The following is a 17,646-nucleotide window of genomic DNA, read 5'->3' as shown; positions in this document are numbered from 1 at the left end:
CTGGTTTGGGCTGGTATCTTCAAAGATGAGCTTGTGGGGCCTTTTCGGTTTGAGGATGGAGTCAAGCTCAACTCACAGTCCTACTGCCAGTTTCTGAAAGACACCTTCTTCAAGCAGTGGTACAGGAAGAAGTCTGCATCCTTCAAGAAAAACATGATTTTAATGCAGGACAATGCTCCATCACACGCGTCCAAGTACTCCACAGCGTGGCTGGCAAGAAAGTGTATAAAAGAAGAAAAACTAATGACATGGCCTGCTTGTTCACTTGATCTGAACCCCATTGAGAACCTGTGGTCCATCATAAAATGTGAGATTTACAAGGAGGGAAAACAGTACACCTCTCTGAACAGTGTCTGGGAGGCTGTGGTTGCTGCTGCACGCAATGTTGATGGTGAACAGATCAAAACACTGACAGAATCCATGGATGGCAGGCTTTTGAGTGTCCTTGCAAAGAAAGGTAGCTATATTGGTCACTGATTTGTTTTTGTTTTGTTTTTGAATGTCAGAAATGTATATTTGTGAATGTTGAGATGTTATATTGGTTTCACTGGTAAAAATAAATAATTGAAATGGGTATATATTTGTTTTTTGTTAAGTTGCCTAATAATTATGCACAGTAATAGTCACCTGCACACACAGATATCCCCCTAAAATAGCTAAAACTAAAAACAAACTAAAAACTACTTTCAAAAATATTCAGCTTTGATATTAATGAGTTTTTTTGGGGTTCATTGAGAACATGGTTGTTGTTCAATAATAAAATTATTCCTCAAAAATACAACTTGCCTAATAATTCTGCACTCCCTGTACAGTACATTTCACAACTGAGCTTAGCAGAATGATTGTCAGGTAAAATCAGTTTGTCTTCTGTTTTGATTGAACAAGGTTTGGTAAAGTTAGGCTTGGTCAATCCTCTATAATAAAACCCCTGTGTCCCTACGTATGCTGTCTCTGTGTAGCTGGGTCCATGCTTTTTGCTACTGCGCATGTGCGCAGCACGGACCGAGCCTCACAGAGACAAAAGGACAGGGACAGGGATCCAGGCGGGCGTTTGAGCGGGCGACCGGGTGTGAAGCGTGTGTGCACGCGGCAGGTTTGCGTGCGGCGGGTGCTCAAGCGCACTTGTGCGGCAGGTGTGCAGCGGGTGCTCGCGCGTGCGCAGTACATGCGGCGGGCGGCGGCTAGAAACACAGACCCTAGAGCCCGTTTTTAAACGGGCTTGGGTCTGCTAGTATTTATATAATTAACATAAGGTGGTCATCAAAACTCATGAGTTCTTCACAGCAGGGTGGGGCTTTACTAGCCAATTACTAGCAATTTTAACAAGCTTATATGAGATTTGAAGGATCAACTTTGATCTCAGATGAGGTGCCTAAAAAAATGTAGACTAAGCTACTACATAATTTTGTCTAGGGATCATTTATAAGAGAATTTATATTAGTCTTTTATTTTTAAATGTTTCCTTTCTTCTTTTTCTTTGAGTTAGATTTACAGAAATATCTTTGTAAATTATCTTTATATTATAAACTTGCTTTTTTGTTCTCCAAAACAGGGAGACCCTGGATTTGGATTGCCTGGTCTTCCGGGACAACCAGGATCTCCTGGACTGCAAGGACTTCAAGGCCCAAAAGGAGATTCAGGTTTTCCAGGGACACCAGGATCTCCAGGACGAGCAGGATTTGATGGAACTCCAGGAACAAAAGGTACAGAATACAAAAAAATCATCTCAGACGGATACCAAATGATTTGTATTGTCTAGAGATTAGTTGTGACATTCACTGAGTACATTTAGTAATTATTACAAACTATACACTCTTTAGTACCGATATGGTATATACTGCTGTGAGTCTGCTTCGAGATAAAAAGCCACAGAAGAGATAATGCAAGAGACAAGACAGCCCTGAACATATATTTAAAAAAAAACATAAATGCCACAACAACTGCCCTAAATGTCGAGCCTCAGCTCCTTCATTTTTTCACCCTTATTTGGGAGTTCCCTCCAATAGTTGCACACTAGTGACAAAAAATACAATGCTTACATGACAAAATGGGATGTCTGGTTACTAGAGACTCAGTGTTATGCTACCTGGGAGTACTACCTGAGGATTTAACCGGTTTACCTGATAAGAGCTTCTAATCCAAAACTCGTTGCTGCTAGAATATAAATGGCCACTTAATGGCTTTCGCCCACTACCCCATCATTTATGAGCTGACAAAAAAAAGGGTAGATGCTTCACTACCCTACAAAAAAACTAACTTGTTTCCATAGAGGAAGAAAAACACTTGACATGGGAAGAATGGGTGGAATGCTAACCCGCTTCTTTTTCTTGATCATTCCTTTTCTCTGAAGGTGTCTGACTGGATCATTGTCTTCTTGCTGATGATACACTATGGCCTCAATTCACTAAGCTTTATCAAACACTTTACCGAACATTTGATAATTTATTTCATGGGTAAAATCTCATTTTGAATTCACTAAAGTGTTACAGATTTCTTGAATGTTTTATCGATAAAACATTTGATAAATATATAACACTTTAGTGAATTCAAAATTAGATTTTATCCATGAGGTAAATTATCAAACGTTCGGTAAAGTGTTTGATAAAGCTTAGTGAATTGAGGCCTATGTGTATTTAATTTCCTTTTTTGGTTTCTTTTTCAGCTTAATTGATATGTTGTATTTATATTCTCCTCTCATGTATGATGTGCATGTTAAATATCAGTTTCTGGCCCCTGACCTTTTAAGTTGTACCTAAATGGAAATTAACATTTGTGCTGTGAAAATATGATGACAAACGTTTAGTAGAATTTTACTTTATGTTTCACAGTTTTAAGAATTCAAGTTTCATTCAGTAGAATGAAAATGTGAGTATCAATGTTAGTAAACATTTTTTTTTTAAGGTGACTCAGGCCAAAATGGACCAGCTGGACCTCCTGGACCTCCAGGAATACCGGGCATTGGTGGTCAGGGTCCTCCTGGTGCACCGGGTTTACCAGGACCCCCAGGTTCCTCAGGTAATGCAATATATTTGCTTTTTGCTCTCCGTGATCTATGAAGATTTTCCAAAAACATGTCCTGATTACTCATTTTTTTTCACTTTGAAAAAGTGTGTTTAGTTAAATATAATAATATTATTATTATTTATTGGATTTATATAGCGCCAATATACACCAAACTTCACCCATTGTTGAATCAGATGGCCAATTTAGATTTTCCCAGCCAACCATCAGCCAGCCCTGGCATGTCCTCTTAGCATGTTCATTGAAATACTTTACAAAAGAAACATGCTCTGGCCATCAGATCTTTCCTGTTTTTTTTCCCAACCACTAGCTACACATGTTAGCATCTAAAGTTTGAAAAGGCTAAATTCTCAAATTCACCAATATTCACCCATTGTAAACACCCGCTCTGTAGCATTAGGCCAACTGTTTTTTACTCCCTATGAGCTTCAGCTCCATATTGTTCAGTAGCTTTGTCAAGAAAGTTTCAGTTGATTCATATATTTTATTGATTAAGTAACTTTCAATTTCAAGTTTTCAGGACCATTTAGGCTGGTTCACATTCAGTACATGCGGTTCACTACATGTCAGCAGAAAGCAATGTGTCTATGTCACGCCGCTCCTCTGCCGCCTGGGAGTGGATGCATGTCTTACATAAAATGAATTGCTGAACATTTACTAACTAGGAAAATCAGCAGAATTACGTTATAGTAGATCAAACACATTTGTAATTAACTAATCCAAGTAGAATTTTTTTTAGAAAACTTTTCTATTGTATTGTAGTTAAAATGCCCAACACTGATCACTTTCCACACTATTTCATGTTACTGGGCTTGGCATCCCATTGACAAATTCCATGGACACTCCATTGACATAAACAGGACAAGGAAATGCATTACAGACCAATGCTCATTTAATAGGTTCATACCTCATTAGGCAGAATTTGCTTTATCTCTGATCTATTGCAGTTTCTTTACTTACTCTTTATATTTTGTGATTTCTCAAGCTTGGAACAAATATGGTGTAAAATGATCTGAGGTTTGTGAAAAATCCTTGCTGACAATCGAATATTTAAATTGATGGAAACATTGTTTTTTCATGTTTGTGTTACAGATTGATTCTTTATTTTGTTTTCAGTTTTGCTTTGATAATATCCAACAAAATACCTGTCACACTTTTCACAATGTCTGCATTCAGTTGCACTGTTTAAAGGGGCATTGGCACTTGGCAGCTATTTGGGTTGACAATGTCATATAAGTGTAGCATCTACTAAAAACAGAAATAAATACTTGAATATTTTCAGCTTCTCATATTTGTATGCAATACAATAGACACATTTGTGTCACCACTAAGTTATCTGATTGGAAATGTTTTTTTTTGTCAGTTTTCAAAATTAATTTTTTATCAATTTAATCAAATGCTTAAAACAGGTAAAAACTGATTGGCATCTATATAATTTATTCAGATATGAATTGTGTAGCATAATTTAATTTTGCTTATGCAATCCAGCATCCTTTTTTGTTATTAATTATGTCCATTGTTGCTACCCATTTGCAAAACAAGTTCTGTAAAAACTTAAGCTTGCCATACACTGTACAATTTTTCCCACCAATTAGACAAAACATCTAATCGATCGTAAATTGAAGTGGATTTAAACAATTGCAATCGATAATATGATCGACAGTAAGAGCTGAAATTGAGATAAAGACTGATCTGTAATGTTGCTCTTAAGTCAGTTGTAAAACAATCAATCATTACATCAATCATAATATCAATTGCAATATCGATTGAAAACAAAATCAAATGGTAACTGAATAGTGTATGGCCAGCCTTACACAAAAGAAAGAAAATATAAAATGTAAAATTGTATTTCTGGTAGTAAAGTTCTAAGTGCCACAGCTCCTCTAAACAGCTTATTTAATAGCATGGAATGGGTAGTTTATGTGCTACAGTCACTGCATTCATTGGTCTGTCAGTGTCTCGAGGTTAGTTTAAAGCAGCAGTCTGATTGGTGCATTTATATTACCTGTATCATGTTATCAAATAAGCCTTAAAGTCTGTTTATTTCACTGGTTATGTTCAATAATTATCACTGAAAGCTACATCAGTAGATTCCCGCCACTGCTAATTTCATTCTTTTAATCATTTTATCATTTGAATGCATTTCCATGTTTTCCTTGAAACCACTATGCCTTGAACATGTGAGCTGCATGCAGGCATTCACCAGTGCTTGCAACACCGTCCTACTGTTATTTAGGCTGGAAAACAATGCTGACAATACCGTTACGCGATCACCAGCACGCAGCGCACCGTTTGCATCTTTGCATCACACACCACAATGACCACTGGCTGGATAAATTAATTCAAGCTTTGTGAATGCATGTTATTAACTGCATGATGTTAAATAAACATTAAGCATGTCTAACAATCTAACTAACGTCACAGATGTTCTATAAACCTTTAATACAAAGAAAAACCTGACATCTGAAAACATTTTGTTTAATTCATATATTTTTTTTTTTTATTTAGAATACCCCGAAGTCACCCTTTTGTTGTTTGAAAATATACGTTCACTGGAAATAGCTGCATGGTCCCATTGCAGTTCATTTCAAATGCATTATGCATATACAGTATTATCAACAGTGTGTATGAATCTATTCTTACAGCCAAGCAGCAGATATAAATGGTTTTAATTCCAGAAATGTTTCCTTTAAACATTTCAGGACTTTTGAAATATTTCCTGCATCAATATGCTTTTGGTTAATCAGTCTAAATGACACACTGATATAGCTATTCCTCGAATGAAAATGATGAACGTTTACAAGATGTCAGTGTTTTGGGGCTTGACTTCCTGTTATCTTTGTTATGCATCCATCACTATTCATTGATACATCAGAGTCCTTCTGGATATTATCACTATATTAAATGTATGAAATAATTTGTTATCAGGCTAGATTGTAACATAGACTACAACAAATACATATAGCTGCAAAGTAAATTGTTTACAGTGTAGATCTCTACATACCCTGAGGCAAGTCAGGATAGCAGTTACAATGAAATGTAAATAACATCTAGACTCCACATCACTACTACTATAACTGATATGTTTCAAAAGGTTTTTTTTTTGCTAGAAACCACTATATCAGTTTCTCCACACAATGATAAAAGTCCAAGAGACTAACAGAAATACAATTAAAATGTGTAGTTTGTAACATTTAAAAATAAACTCTATGACACTAAAAGTCCATTTTCTCTGATTCGAGGTTCGAGCATTTATTAAAATGGCAGTCATTAAATATTGCTAAAATAATTATATAGAGTCTCTGTTTACTGTCATAAAATATATTCCAGAATGCACACCAGTTATCCACGGTTTGCAAACTTCTCCATGATAATACATAAATGATGGCAGGATAGTGGCAGCACTAGAAATATGGTACTTGCTCTGTTTAGTTTTAGTCTACTCAGAATACACCTGGCTGTGTATGTATCTTGCTCCGTCTGAAAACTTAATTAAGGACTCAGATTTTTTTATAATGTGGAGCAAATTCTTTGAAATATCAGTAAAAAAAATTTAACCTGAATCATGTTATCTTAATAGGAATGGTGAGCATTATCGGCTGCATACAGAGTCACAGACTCTCTAATATGATAATTGATTGCTAACTGCTATAATTGATTGTAACTGCTTAGGTACTCTGCTCACCTATGCCTTCTGCTGCCTCCAGACAAGATCTGTTAGTAGAATAATCTTCCTTGTTGTCTACCCGTTTAGAGAACATGTTAGGGGAAAATTAAGCAGCACGTATAGATGCATTAAACACTTGTAATCTAGAAAAAAAATATCTCTATAACATACATAGAAATAATACAGCTTTGCTTGTCTTATTAACCAGGTATTTTTGTTTGTTTTTAATCTAGTGTTTGCTTTAATTTTTGTTGGTTTCCTATCCTGTCTTTAACTTTGTCTTGTGTAACTTTTATGTGCTTAATATTTTTTTTATCTTAACATAACTTTTTGCCAACATTATGTGACACTCATTTCTGCTTGATGCCTCCTGATGACCCTAAACCTGATGATTTGTGACCCAAGGTTCACCAGGTACTGTGGTTGCCATTCCTGCCTAATTTTATCTTATTTTATCTTCAGAACTATAACCATATAACTATTATACTAGTAGAAAGCTTTGAATAACATGCCTAGGCTTATTTCCAATGCCCGCGTAAACAATCTGGTATAACTATACTTGGTATCATCATTGTGAGATGTTTAAGGTTATTCCATCCTTTGGTAATACCAAGAAGCCATACTCATGTCTGTGGAAAAGAAGAAGAGAAAGCATATCCATGGTGCAATACCTTTTGTTTGAAATTGCAATTTGCTATGTAATGCACATACAATAATTTATTAAAGTGCAAGCATGTCCCACATGATCAGTATTCCACTTTCCTTGGACATCTGCCATGGCCAACAAGGGACATCAAATGAAGCTCCATGGGGGTTACAACTGCAAGCAGTCTCTGTGTGCCTGGACAACGCGCTCTGACACTGCTAATTCAGACCTGAGGAAGACATATGCTTGCACGTTACCAACTTCTTGTACATGCATTAATTAGCAGATTGCCATTTCAAATAAAAGATGCTCTCTCTTCCCCTTCTTTTCCACAGACACAGAGAGCTGCTTTTGAGGATACCTGCACCCTGCCCATTGCCTAATAATGTTTTGGGAGGATTACATATATTTCTGTTCATTGAACTTTATATCCTTCTTTGGTTCTCCGGCTCTGAACTGAGCACGTACAGTGTATGTTTGTTCAAGGAGCCATACTACCTGTAGTCACTTAGCGAACAACAGCTGCTGTTTGACAGTCATCCATAATCTCTGATGGAATAAAATATGACAAGGAAATCTGACATGTCCCCAAATATTTAACTAAATGGCAGATAAAAAGTGCCAGTGGCGGGGTATCCTAAGTGATATTACAGGAGGGCTTTAAAAAAAAAAGACTGGGCTTTCATTTGTAATATCAGAAATAAAATTGGCTTCATGCATAGATGTTCATGTTCCTCATAATTGTACAGGTGTAGTGTCAAGCTCTTAAACAAATCTGGGCAAGGCTAAATAATAAGAACACAACATATCAGTATTGAAGTGGAACTTATGGTAAATTAAACCTAAGACAGATTAGAGGCACCTACACTCAATCCCCTTATGCTATCAAGGCATTTTGTATTGACCTGAGGAAGCGGGACATGACCCGTGAAACGTGTTGCCAGATTGCTTTTTGAATAAAAACTTTTTTCCAGTTGAACTAGTGTCTATATCATCTGGAGAGGTAAGCGATTACCTCTCTTTTGTATTATATTTTTATGTATATTTTAAAATACTAAAATAGAACACACATTTGACACCTCCATCCTACCCATTACCAGTCAGACCTCCTGTGGAGGTGATAGCTTTGCAGTTTTTCTGGAAAATCTAGCGTACTACAGGAGAGTGACCGTCCACTAATCAGCAGTACCTGGGGTACCGAGCAGGGACGGTTAATTCCCTGCAGGCCTATACGATGGTTGCAGGAACTGCAATCCACATTGTGAGTATATATTTATATAATTTTATCCTCCCTATACTGCATCATTGGGCTCCCGGTCTCTCCCTACTTATCACCTAGGTATTATTGGTCCCTACAAGAGTCACCAAAGAAAACCCCCCTATAGCATCATATGGCAGTTTGTAGTCCAATCAGAGCTCTAATTCTTTGTACGCTTGTCTCTCTCAGTGCAATGTAAACACTTCAGCAATTAAAAAATAAATATGTGCATTGCATTGTGGGACCAACATTGACAGAGCTCAACCTCAAAAACACAAGAGGACCGTTCACCAAGTCCAAATTAAATCTATACTCCACACTGTAATATATAGATTTTCTATAATCCTTCCTTAGGCTTTTCAGATGTATATACTCCTTCTCATTCCAAGATTGAATGATCCTCAAAAATAAACTGCAAAGATCATAACGTAGTATATCAGCATCATGAACATCACCTACACCACTCCTGCTTGAGTGGGTGATAGTATAGATGTTACACCCCAGCACCTCTGTAACCCATCAGCAACAAGTGCACAGGGAGCAATATGTAATTCATGCAACTAGCTCCTACACCCAGGAAACGCATCAAAAACGTGCTCAGATGAAAAAGCAGACGTCCCCCTGTAATCAATCACTGTAACTGCTCAGCAAATGGCCATACAGTTCCATCACAAATCAGCTTATTACACTTTCGTACTTCTACTGACTTCTCATGATCAATTCACCCTAGCTTTTGATTCAACAGTCTCCCCAGTCCTATAAACTCAAGGAGACACTGATAGTGTAAAACCCACATTTATTAATAACCATAAAAAAGTAATGCACTCACATGCGAGTAGATAAAATGCACTTTTAAAACCACACTCTGCCACTGTGTCTTGTTTCTGTCGGTTTAAGTCTTCCTCCCAGGCTCCACCCAATGTGATAAATAATGCTGTAATTTTTTTTCATAAAAATCAATGACCTTTCAGTATTTATAGCTTCATTGTTAAAGAGAACCCGAGGCGGGGTTCTTCCATCACAATCCATATACAGAGGCTGGGTCTGTCTATAGAGCCCAGCCTCTGTTGCTAGTTAGTTCCCTCCAAAGCCCCCCCTGCGTGCCGTCAGACCCCATAAATCACAGCCGTGCTATGCGGCTGTGTTTACCTCACTACTGTCAGTCTTGACCGCTCCCCCGCCTCCTGAATCGCTCCGGTCCCCGCCCGCGTCCCTTCCCTCCAATCAGCAGCGAGGGAAGGGACGTGGGCGGGGATCGGAGTGATTCAGGAGGCGGGGGAGCGGCGAGACTGACAATAGTGAGATAAACACAGCCGGCTGCGACACTCTGCGTGTCGCCAGCGCGGCTGTGTTTTATGGGGTCTGACAGCGCGCAGGGGGGGGCTTTGCGGGAAACTAACTAGCAACAGAGGCTGGGCTCTGTAGACAGACCCAGCCTCTGTATATGGATTGCGACGGAAGAACCCCGCCTCGGGTTCTCTTTAATATTCATTATACTTTAAAATTCCAGGCATATTTCTTACTATTCCATCTGAAAGCTTAGTGCTCATTCCTTTGTTTGCAATGAGGCTCCTGCATCTAAAAATCTTGTTTAAAAAAGCGGGCACATGACTTAAAGCAGCAGAGCTCGAGGAGGTAACAGTAGACTCTGTTGAAGGACTCCGGCTGCTTTGTACAGTATCAACATACTTTTGAAACTGCATGGGGTTGGGGGGAGGACTTCAAGTCTGTGGTTCAGGAAAGGTAGTGACGGGTCTTCTACCTAACTGATCAATCTGACATCAATTAATCAGTGTGCTAATACACAGATTCAAAAAAAGCTCTGCCATTGAGTTCCTAGATGGGTCTAGAAAATGTATGCCTGAAAATAGGTTTAATACAGTGCTTCACTTTTTCAAGCCAGAATACAGCACTAGAAATTAAGTAAGTGGAATGTTTTTTTTTTATGTACACAATTCATGTTCAATTAATGTCACAATTCATGTGAGAAACGTGTAAAAGAACATGATAAAAAAAAGCATGTGTTTGTGTACGCATTTCAGTGCGTTGCGGTGCACTTTTTTTTAAACAAGTTTTGCTTATTGTAGCAGTTGTCAATAAAGTTTTGTTTTCATATGAAAATGTTTTTTGTTTTTTTTCAAATAGGAGTAAAAAACGCATACGCTTCTATGCGCTTTTGTGCACTAAAAAAGCGCACCCATTAATTTGCATTGATGTGCGCTTCACAGCTCAACGCACAGAAATACATGCAACACTGCATTTTTGCAGCTCAGCGCAGCGCATAGATGTGAACCAGGCACATTTAATTACATGGGAAAATCAATACCTTGCAGAACGCACAGGGCAATGCGCTGTGAAAAGTGCGCACAAACGGCCTTGATGTGAACTAGGACTGTGGTATAGATAGAAGAAAGTTATATGGAATCCCCATTCATCACCCCCTTATTGATAGCATGTTGCCTCATTATACCCTTCAGTGCCAAGGATGTTTTCTGCAATGGACTGGTAGAGAAATTATTATCAATTGTGTAATATTTGTCTCTCCAAGTGTGTATGAATAATTTTATACTAAATTAGTATGAAGTAATTGTTGTCCTGCAGAGCGTGTACCATTTACCATTCATAACTAAGATCTGCAGAAAGGGGTTTTTCATGATATGTTTACTTTTCAGTGTAAGTGTTTGACTATTACGTGCTTAAATATCACATATTTATCTGGAACTTATCTTTAAAAAAATTATTTTAACAGTAAATGTTTGCATTTTTTCATCCTATGGCTTCACTTTTTTAACTAACATATCCAATTGCAATCCAGGATTACCGGGTATACAAGGAGATAAGGGGGATGTTGGCCCTCCAGGATTTGATGTTCCTGGGGCACCAGGAGAACGTGGTAGCCCTGGATTTCCTGGAGAGCGTGGATTTCAAGGTCCCCCAGGGCCACCTGGGTTCCAAGGTCGTGATGGTTCACCAGGTGCTACAGGTAAACACTGCATGCTTTGGTTGGTCCAACTAATGAGCCCTGACTAAAGTTGGTTTGTTAAGTTCTAAAACAGATCTAACTTCAGTAGTTGGTTTACAAATTTCAAAGGAGGCATTTCAGAAATGTCTTAACTAGTTCTAGTCTTGATCTAGGCCTAATCAATCTCTACCTTAAAACTGTATTGAGCACTGTCCATCGTTTTGATTAAAAGCAGGATATAACACACTGTTAAGTCAAAATGATACCTTGTTGTTAATTTTACGCATTATGGTTGTGTATGGCTAACTTTAGGAAGGAGAGAGAGCGAAAAAAAAAGTAATTTGTTATAAGTAAGTTGTTCATGCTATTTGGAGTTTATTGTATTTGCGCATGTTTTAACTTTGTCTTTTTGCTCCGTGCAGGCCAAAAAGGTGAAATGGGAGTCATGGGACCACCAGGTCCATCTGGACCACCTGGTAACCCTGGAAGTCCTGGTTTTCCTGGTCCAAAAGGTAAAACAAGAATAATATTTGACTACCTTATCATAAACATGATGACAAAGAAGAGGTGAAAAAAAATGCCTTTTATCTTTTTTAAATTAGAAATTGCTTCTATTAATATTAGATGTTAACAGATTTGCTTTTCAAGTAGTAGTAAACATGTTTCTGTACCATGTTAGCCAAACAATATATGTAGGTAGAAAAAAACAAAGTCTTGTAAAAGTAATACCTTTTAATGGCAAACTGATAAAGTTAAATAATGCTAGGGTTTTACATTCCAAATGTGTGCGGTACATTATGGTATCTTGCATGATGATAGTAGTAAAAATGTTTCTGTACCGTGTTAGCCAATACAATATATGTAGGTAGAAAAAACAAGTCTTGTAAAAGTAATACCTTTTAAAGGGACTCCGAGCTCTGAGTAAAAATAAAATTTGAACTTACCCGGGGCTTTCTCCATCCCAGCCCTGGTCGGGACGTCCCACGCCGGCCTCCTGGCTCTTCTCCCGGCGGCTGTCCGCATAGCGCGGACAGGCCGGGCCCCCGGGCGACACTGGCGAGTGTCGGGGCTTCTTCTTCCCTATACGTCACGAATGACGTCACACGCCGGCCGCCGCGCGTCATGACGGCGGCCGGCGTGACAGCTCGACGCATGCGTGATTAAACCGCGCATGCGCCGTGCTGTCACGCCGGTCGCCGTCATGACGCGCGGCAGCCGGCGTGTGACGTCATTCGTGACGTATAGGGAAGAAGAAGCCCCGACACTCGCCAGTGTCGCCCGGAGGCCCGGCCTGTCCGCGCTATGCGGACAGCCGCCGGGAGAAGAGCCAGGAGGCCGGCGTGGGACGTCCCGACCAGGGCTGGGATGGAGAAAGCCCCGGGTAAGTTCAAATTTTATTTTTACTCAGAGCTCGGAGTCCCTTTAATGGCTAACTGATAAAGTTAAATAATAGTAACCTCTTGTTAGAACAATGCGAAAGTTTGGGCAACCTTGTTAATCATCATGATTTTCCTGTATAAATCCTTGGTTAAAAAAGATAAAAAATGTCAGTTAAATATATCATATAGGAGACGCACCCAGTGATCTTTGAGAAGTGAAATAAAGTTTATTGGATTTACAGAAAGTTAAAATTAGGCAGGTGCATAAATGTGGGCACTGTTGTTATTTTATTGATTTCAGAACCTTTAGAACAAAATATTGGAACTCAAATTGGCTTGGTAAGCTCAGTAACCCCTGACCTACATACACAGGTGAATGCAATTATGAGAAAGAGTATTTAAAGTGAACCAGAGACGAAGCACCCTCATGTATTTTACCATATATTTCAGTGGGAACATTAGAGAAAATACCTACCCTGCTCTCCGTTTCATCCTCACTGCTAAAAGTGTCTGTTATCAGCTGTGATAAGAATCCCGGACTGAGCATTCAGTCTAGCTTTGCCGGGAATGATTATTGCTGAGTCATTATAGCAGAGCCACAAGGGGGCAGGCTTGGGCTTGAAAAGACACCAGAGAAGACAGACTCAGCTATAATCATTCCATAGCAAAGCCAGACTGAATGCTCAGTCGGGGTTTCTTATCAGAGGTGATAACAGTCTGATTAAACAGAGAACAATGAAACAAAGAGTAAGATTAGATGTTTACTGTCATGTTCCCACTGATTTATAAGGTAAAATACATGCAGGTGCTTCGTCTCTTGTTCTCTTTAAAGGACTTACGAGGTGAATTGCATAAAAAAAGTTATTTACCTCATTGCTAAAGCAGACCTAAGGGCAGCCGAACAGTACCTTCCTTTTCACTATTAGGTGCTTTATCAGCCTAATCCACGCTCCATTGTAGCTCCCGACCTTCCCCAGGGTCGCCTTATCAGAATCGCCGCTTTAAAAATCTACCTCCTGCACAGCTCGCATAGCCGGAGCTGTGCAGGATTACAGCCCCGCTCGTTTCCGCCCTCACTCTGTGCGCTCTATTATACGTCATGTGGGCGGCTCCACATGACCACCCACATGACTATCTGCACAGTGCCAGCCAGCCGCGCCCCCTCAGCAGAGAATACAAGCGCTGAGCGAGCAAGTCCTCACTCGCTCAGCGCTTGTATTCTCTGCTGAGGGGGCGCGGCTGGCTGGTAGTGTAGTTAGTCATGTGGGTGGTCATGTGGAGCCGCCCACATGACGTATAACAAAGCTAATGGAGTGCGGGCGGACATGAGCGGGACTGTAATACTGCACAGCTCCGGCTATGCGAGCTGCGCAGGAGGTAGATTTTTAAAGCAGCGATTCTGATAAGGCAACCCTGGGGAGGGTCGGGAGCTACAATGGAGCGTGGGTTAGGCTGATAAAGCACCTGATAGCGAAAAGGAAGGTGCTGTTCGTCTGCCCTGAGGTCTGCTTTAGCAATGAGGTAAATAACTTTTTTTATGTAATTCACCTCGTAAGTCCTTTAAGGGTGTCAATTGTAAGTTTCCATCCTCTTTTATTTTCTCTGAAGAGTAGCAACATGGAGGTCTCAAAACAACTCTCAAATGACCTGAAGACAAAGATTGTTTACCATCATGGTTTAGGGGAAGGATGCAGAAAGCTGTCTCAGAGATTTCAGCTGTCTGTTTCCACAATTCAGAACATATTGAGGAAATGAAAGACTACAGGCTCAGTTCAAGTTAAGGCTTGAAGTGGAAGACCAAGAAAAATCTCAGATAAACAGAAGCGACGAATGGTGAGAAAAGTCAGAGTCAACCCACAGACTAGCACCAAAGACCTACAACATCACCTTGCTGCAGATTGAGTCACTGTGCATCGTTCAACCGTTCGCCGCACTTTACAGAAGGAGATGCTGTATGCGAGAGTGATGCAGAGAAAGCCTTATCTCCGCCCACAGCACAAACATAGCCACTTGAAGTATGCTGAAGCACATTTGGACAAACCAGCTTCATTTTGGAATAAGGCGCTGTGGACTGATGAAACTAAAATTGAGTTATTTGGGCATAACAAGGGGCGTTATGCATGGAGGAAAAACAACACAGTATTCCAAGAAAAACACCTGCTACCTACAGTAAAATATTTTGGTGGTTCCATCATGCTGCGGGGGTGTATGGCCAGTGCAGGGACTGGGAATCTTGTCAAAGTTGAGGGGCGCATGGATTCCACTCAGTATCAGCAGATTCTAGAGACCAATGTCCTGGAATCAGTGACAAAGCTGAAGCTGCGCCAAGGCTGGATCTTTCAACAAGACAACGACCCTAAACACTGGCCAAAATCCACTAAGGCATTCATGCAGAGGAACAAGTACAACGTTCTGGAATGGCCATCTCAGTCCCCAGAGATAAATATAATTGAAAATCTGTCGTGTGAGTTAAAGAGAGCTGTCCATGCTTGGAAGCCATCAACCCTAAATGAACTAGAGATGTTTGTAAAGAGGAATGGTCCAAAATACCTTCAATCAGAATCCAGTCTCTCACTGGAACCTACAGGAAGCGCTTAGAGGCTGTAATTTATGCAAAAGGAGAATCTACTAAATATTGATTTCATTTCTTTTTTGTGGTGCCCAAATGTATGTACCTGCTAAATTTTCTTTAAACAATTATTGCACACTTTCTGTAAATCCAATAAACTTCATTTCACTTCTCAAATATCACTGTGTGTGTCTCCTATATGATATATTTAACTGACATTTTTTATCGTAACAACCAACGATTTATACAGGAAAATCATGATAATTAACAAGGTTGCCCAAACTTTCGCATCCCACTGTATAATCAGCTGGACACTGCTGCTAGCAGTGAGGTCTGTCGCAAAAGTATGGTAATGACGCAGCACAGCTACAAGATCTATGGGGAAATATATGCTTTCCTTATTAAAGGGGCACTATGGCTAAATTCTTCTTATATTCTGATTTAATATAAAATATGTGCAATTGTAGCAATGTGTAAGACTTGTATTGTGGCTGAATAAAACTCTGCTTCAATATTGCTTTACTCTAAATCAGTGCTGGAGTCCCGTCGCCAGAGAAAGCTAAGCGACGCTGAACCAGCACATTCCATTCTGCAGGAGGAGGCTGCCTTATCAGTCGTTTCATCTGAAGTTGTAATCTCCCCCTTTGATGTATCGGGAGAGGTTTCACCCAACGTCTAACTGCACATTAGTGCTGTTACAGCTCCTCTGATCTGCCGTACGTCTCAGGACAATGACTTACGGCTCTGATGAAAAAAATGCTCCCCGCTGAGGCCCCCCTTCAGAGAAGCTGGCACAGGCAGGGTCACCACTTGTTGTCAGTTGTCATGGAGACCAGCTTCTCTTATGCACAGGATTCCAGCGTCTTGATTCAGCACACGCAAGTGCTGTGTAGCCAGTGTCCTGCTTGTGTCTCTGAAGGGGGGCCTCAGCGAGGAGCATTTTTTTCATCAGAGCCGTAAGTCATTGTCCTGAGACGTACGGCAGATCAGAGGAGCTGTAACAGCACTAATGTGCAGTTAGACGTTGGGTGAAACCTCTCCCGATACATCAAAGGGGGAGATTACAACTTCAGATGAAACGACTGATAAGGCAGCCTCCTCCTGCAGAATGGAATGTGCTGGTTCAGCGTCGCTTAGCTTTTTCTGGCGACGGGACTCCAGCACTGATTTAAAGGGTAAAGCAATATTGAAGCAGAGTTTTATTCAGCCACAATACAAGTCTTACACATTGCTACAATTGCACATTTTTTATATTAAATGATAATATAAGAAGAATTTAGCCATAGTGCCCCTTTAAATAACTGATGTGGGGTTAATGAAAAGCATAATTTTTGCCATGCTGCCCTTTTAATCCAGCTTTTCTTAGAGCAATTAAAACACAACATAAATGGCATGCCTGTGTAACATTTGTAAACTTCATCCTACTTTATAATATGTCAACCATCATGGTTAGCTGTGAATAATAGATGAGCTTTTCCTCGTGTTTCATCAAAGTCAGTAAAGATGCTCTTTCTTGGTAATGTGGTCAGTAAATACTATACTAAATCCATTGAGTACTATAGGACCAGGTCAGTAACCTCAGTTAGTTGAATTCATTGTTGCACTTGAGATTTTCAAATGCATTGGAATGAATATATAAATAAGGTGATAGCTATCACTGTGTAAAAAAAATATGTGGTATTTTTCTTCAAATAACTCAAGGTGCCCAAATATTCAAACCATAAGTACAGTAAAGCTTCATCTTAGGAATCTTTCTGTCCTGAATTTGCTGTCCCTCACACCTCTTACATATGAAGGGGCTACTCTGACATTAATATTTGTGTTACACTAGGAAGGGCCGTGTAGCTCTGGCATTTCTGCACCAATGTGATCACATGGCAGCAATAAACATGGAAGATACCCTAAAAGAAAATATATTTTGGGCAAAGATTGTGCACTTTTGAGTGGGAAGTTTGCACCCTGCCCCCATGTCAGACCCATTACTGTAGACTCATACGTGTTAGCAAAGCATATACAGATCCATTTTATGCCAATTTTCTGTATAAATTGCCATCCTAGATGTATAATCAATATACAGATCTAGTCATGTGTAAATAATGCATGCTCTTGCCTGCAGTTTCATTAGTTCATACTTAATTTTCTGT

The 17,646-nt window shown here is 39.7% G+C and overlaps 1 protein-coding gene across 2 annotated transcripts in view; it reads left to right on the top strand.

Annotated features, from left to right (window-relative positions):
* The window catches only part of COL4A5 (collagen type IV alpha 5 chain), a 296,097-nt gene that overhangs the window by 183,980 nt on the left and 94,471 nt on the right, over positions 1 to 17,646 (top strand). For both annotated transcript variants that reach the window (XM_068251138.1, XM_068251139.1), the window contains exons 29-32: positions 1,553 to 1,703; positions 2,902 to 3,015; positions 11,408 to 11,575; positions 11,977 to 12,066. In XM_068251138.1, coding sequence (XP_068107239.1) covers positions 1,553 to 1,703; positions 2,902 to 3,015; positions 11,408 to 11,575; positions 11,977 to 12,066 — 523 coding nt within the window. The remainder of the gene's footprint in view (positions 1 to 1,552; positions 1,704 to 2,901; positions 3,016 to 11,407; positions 11,576 to 11,976; positions 12,067 to 17,646) is intronic.

The sequence above is a fragment of the Hyperolius riggenbachi genome, chromosome 8, assembly GCF_040937935.1.
Source record: "Hyperolius riggenbachi isolate aHypRig1 chromosome 8, aHypRig1.pri, whole genome shotgun sequence".
NCBI classification, from domain to species: Eukaryota; Metazoa; Chordata; class Amphibia; order Anura; family Hyperoliidae; genus Hyperolius; species Hyperolius riggenbachi.
The sequence above is the reverse complement of the archived record's forward strand: the minus strand, read 5'-3'. Positions and strand labels throughout refer to the sequence as shown.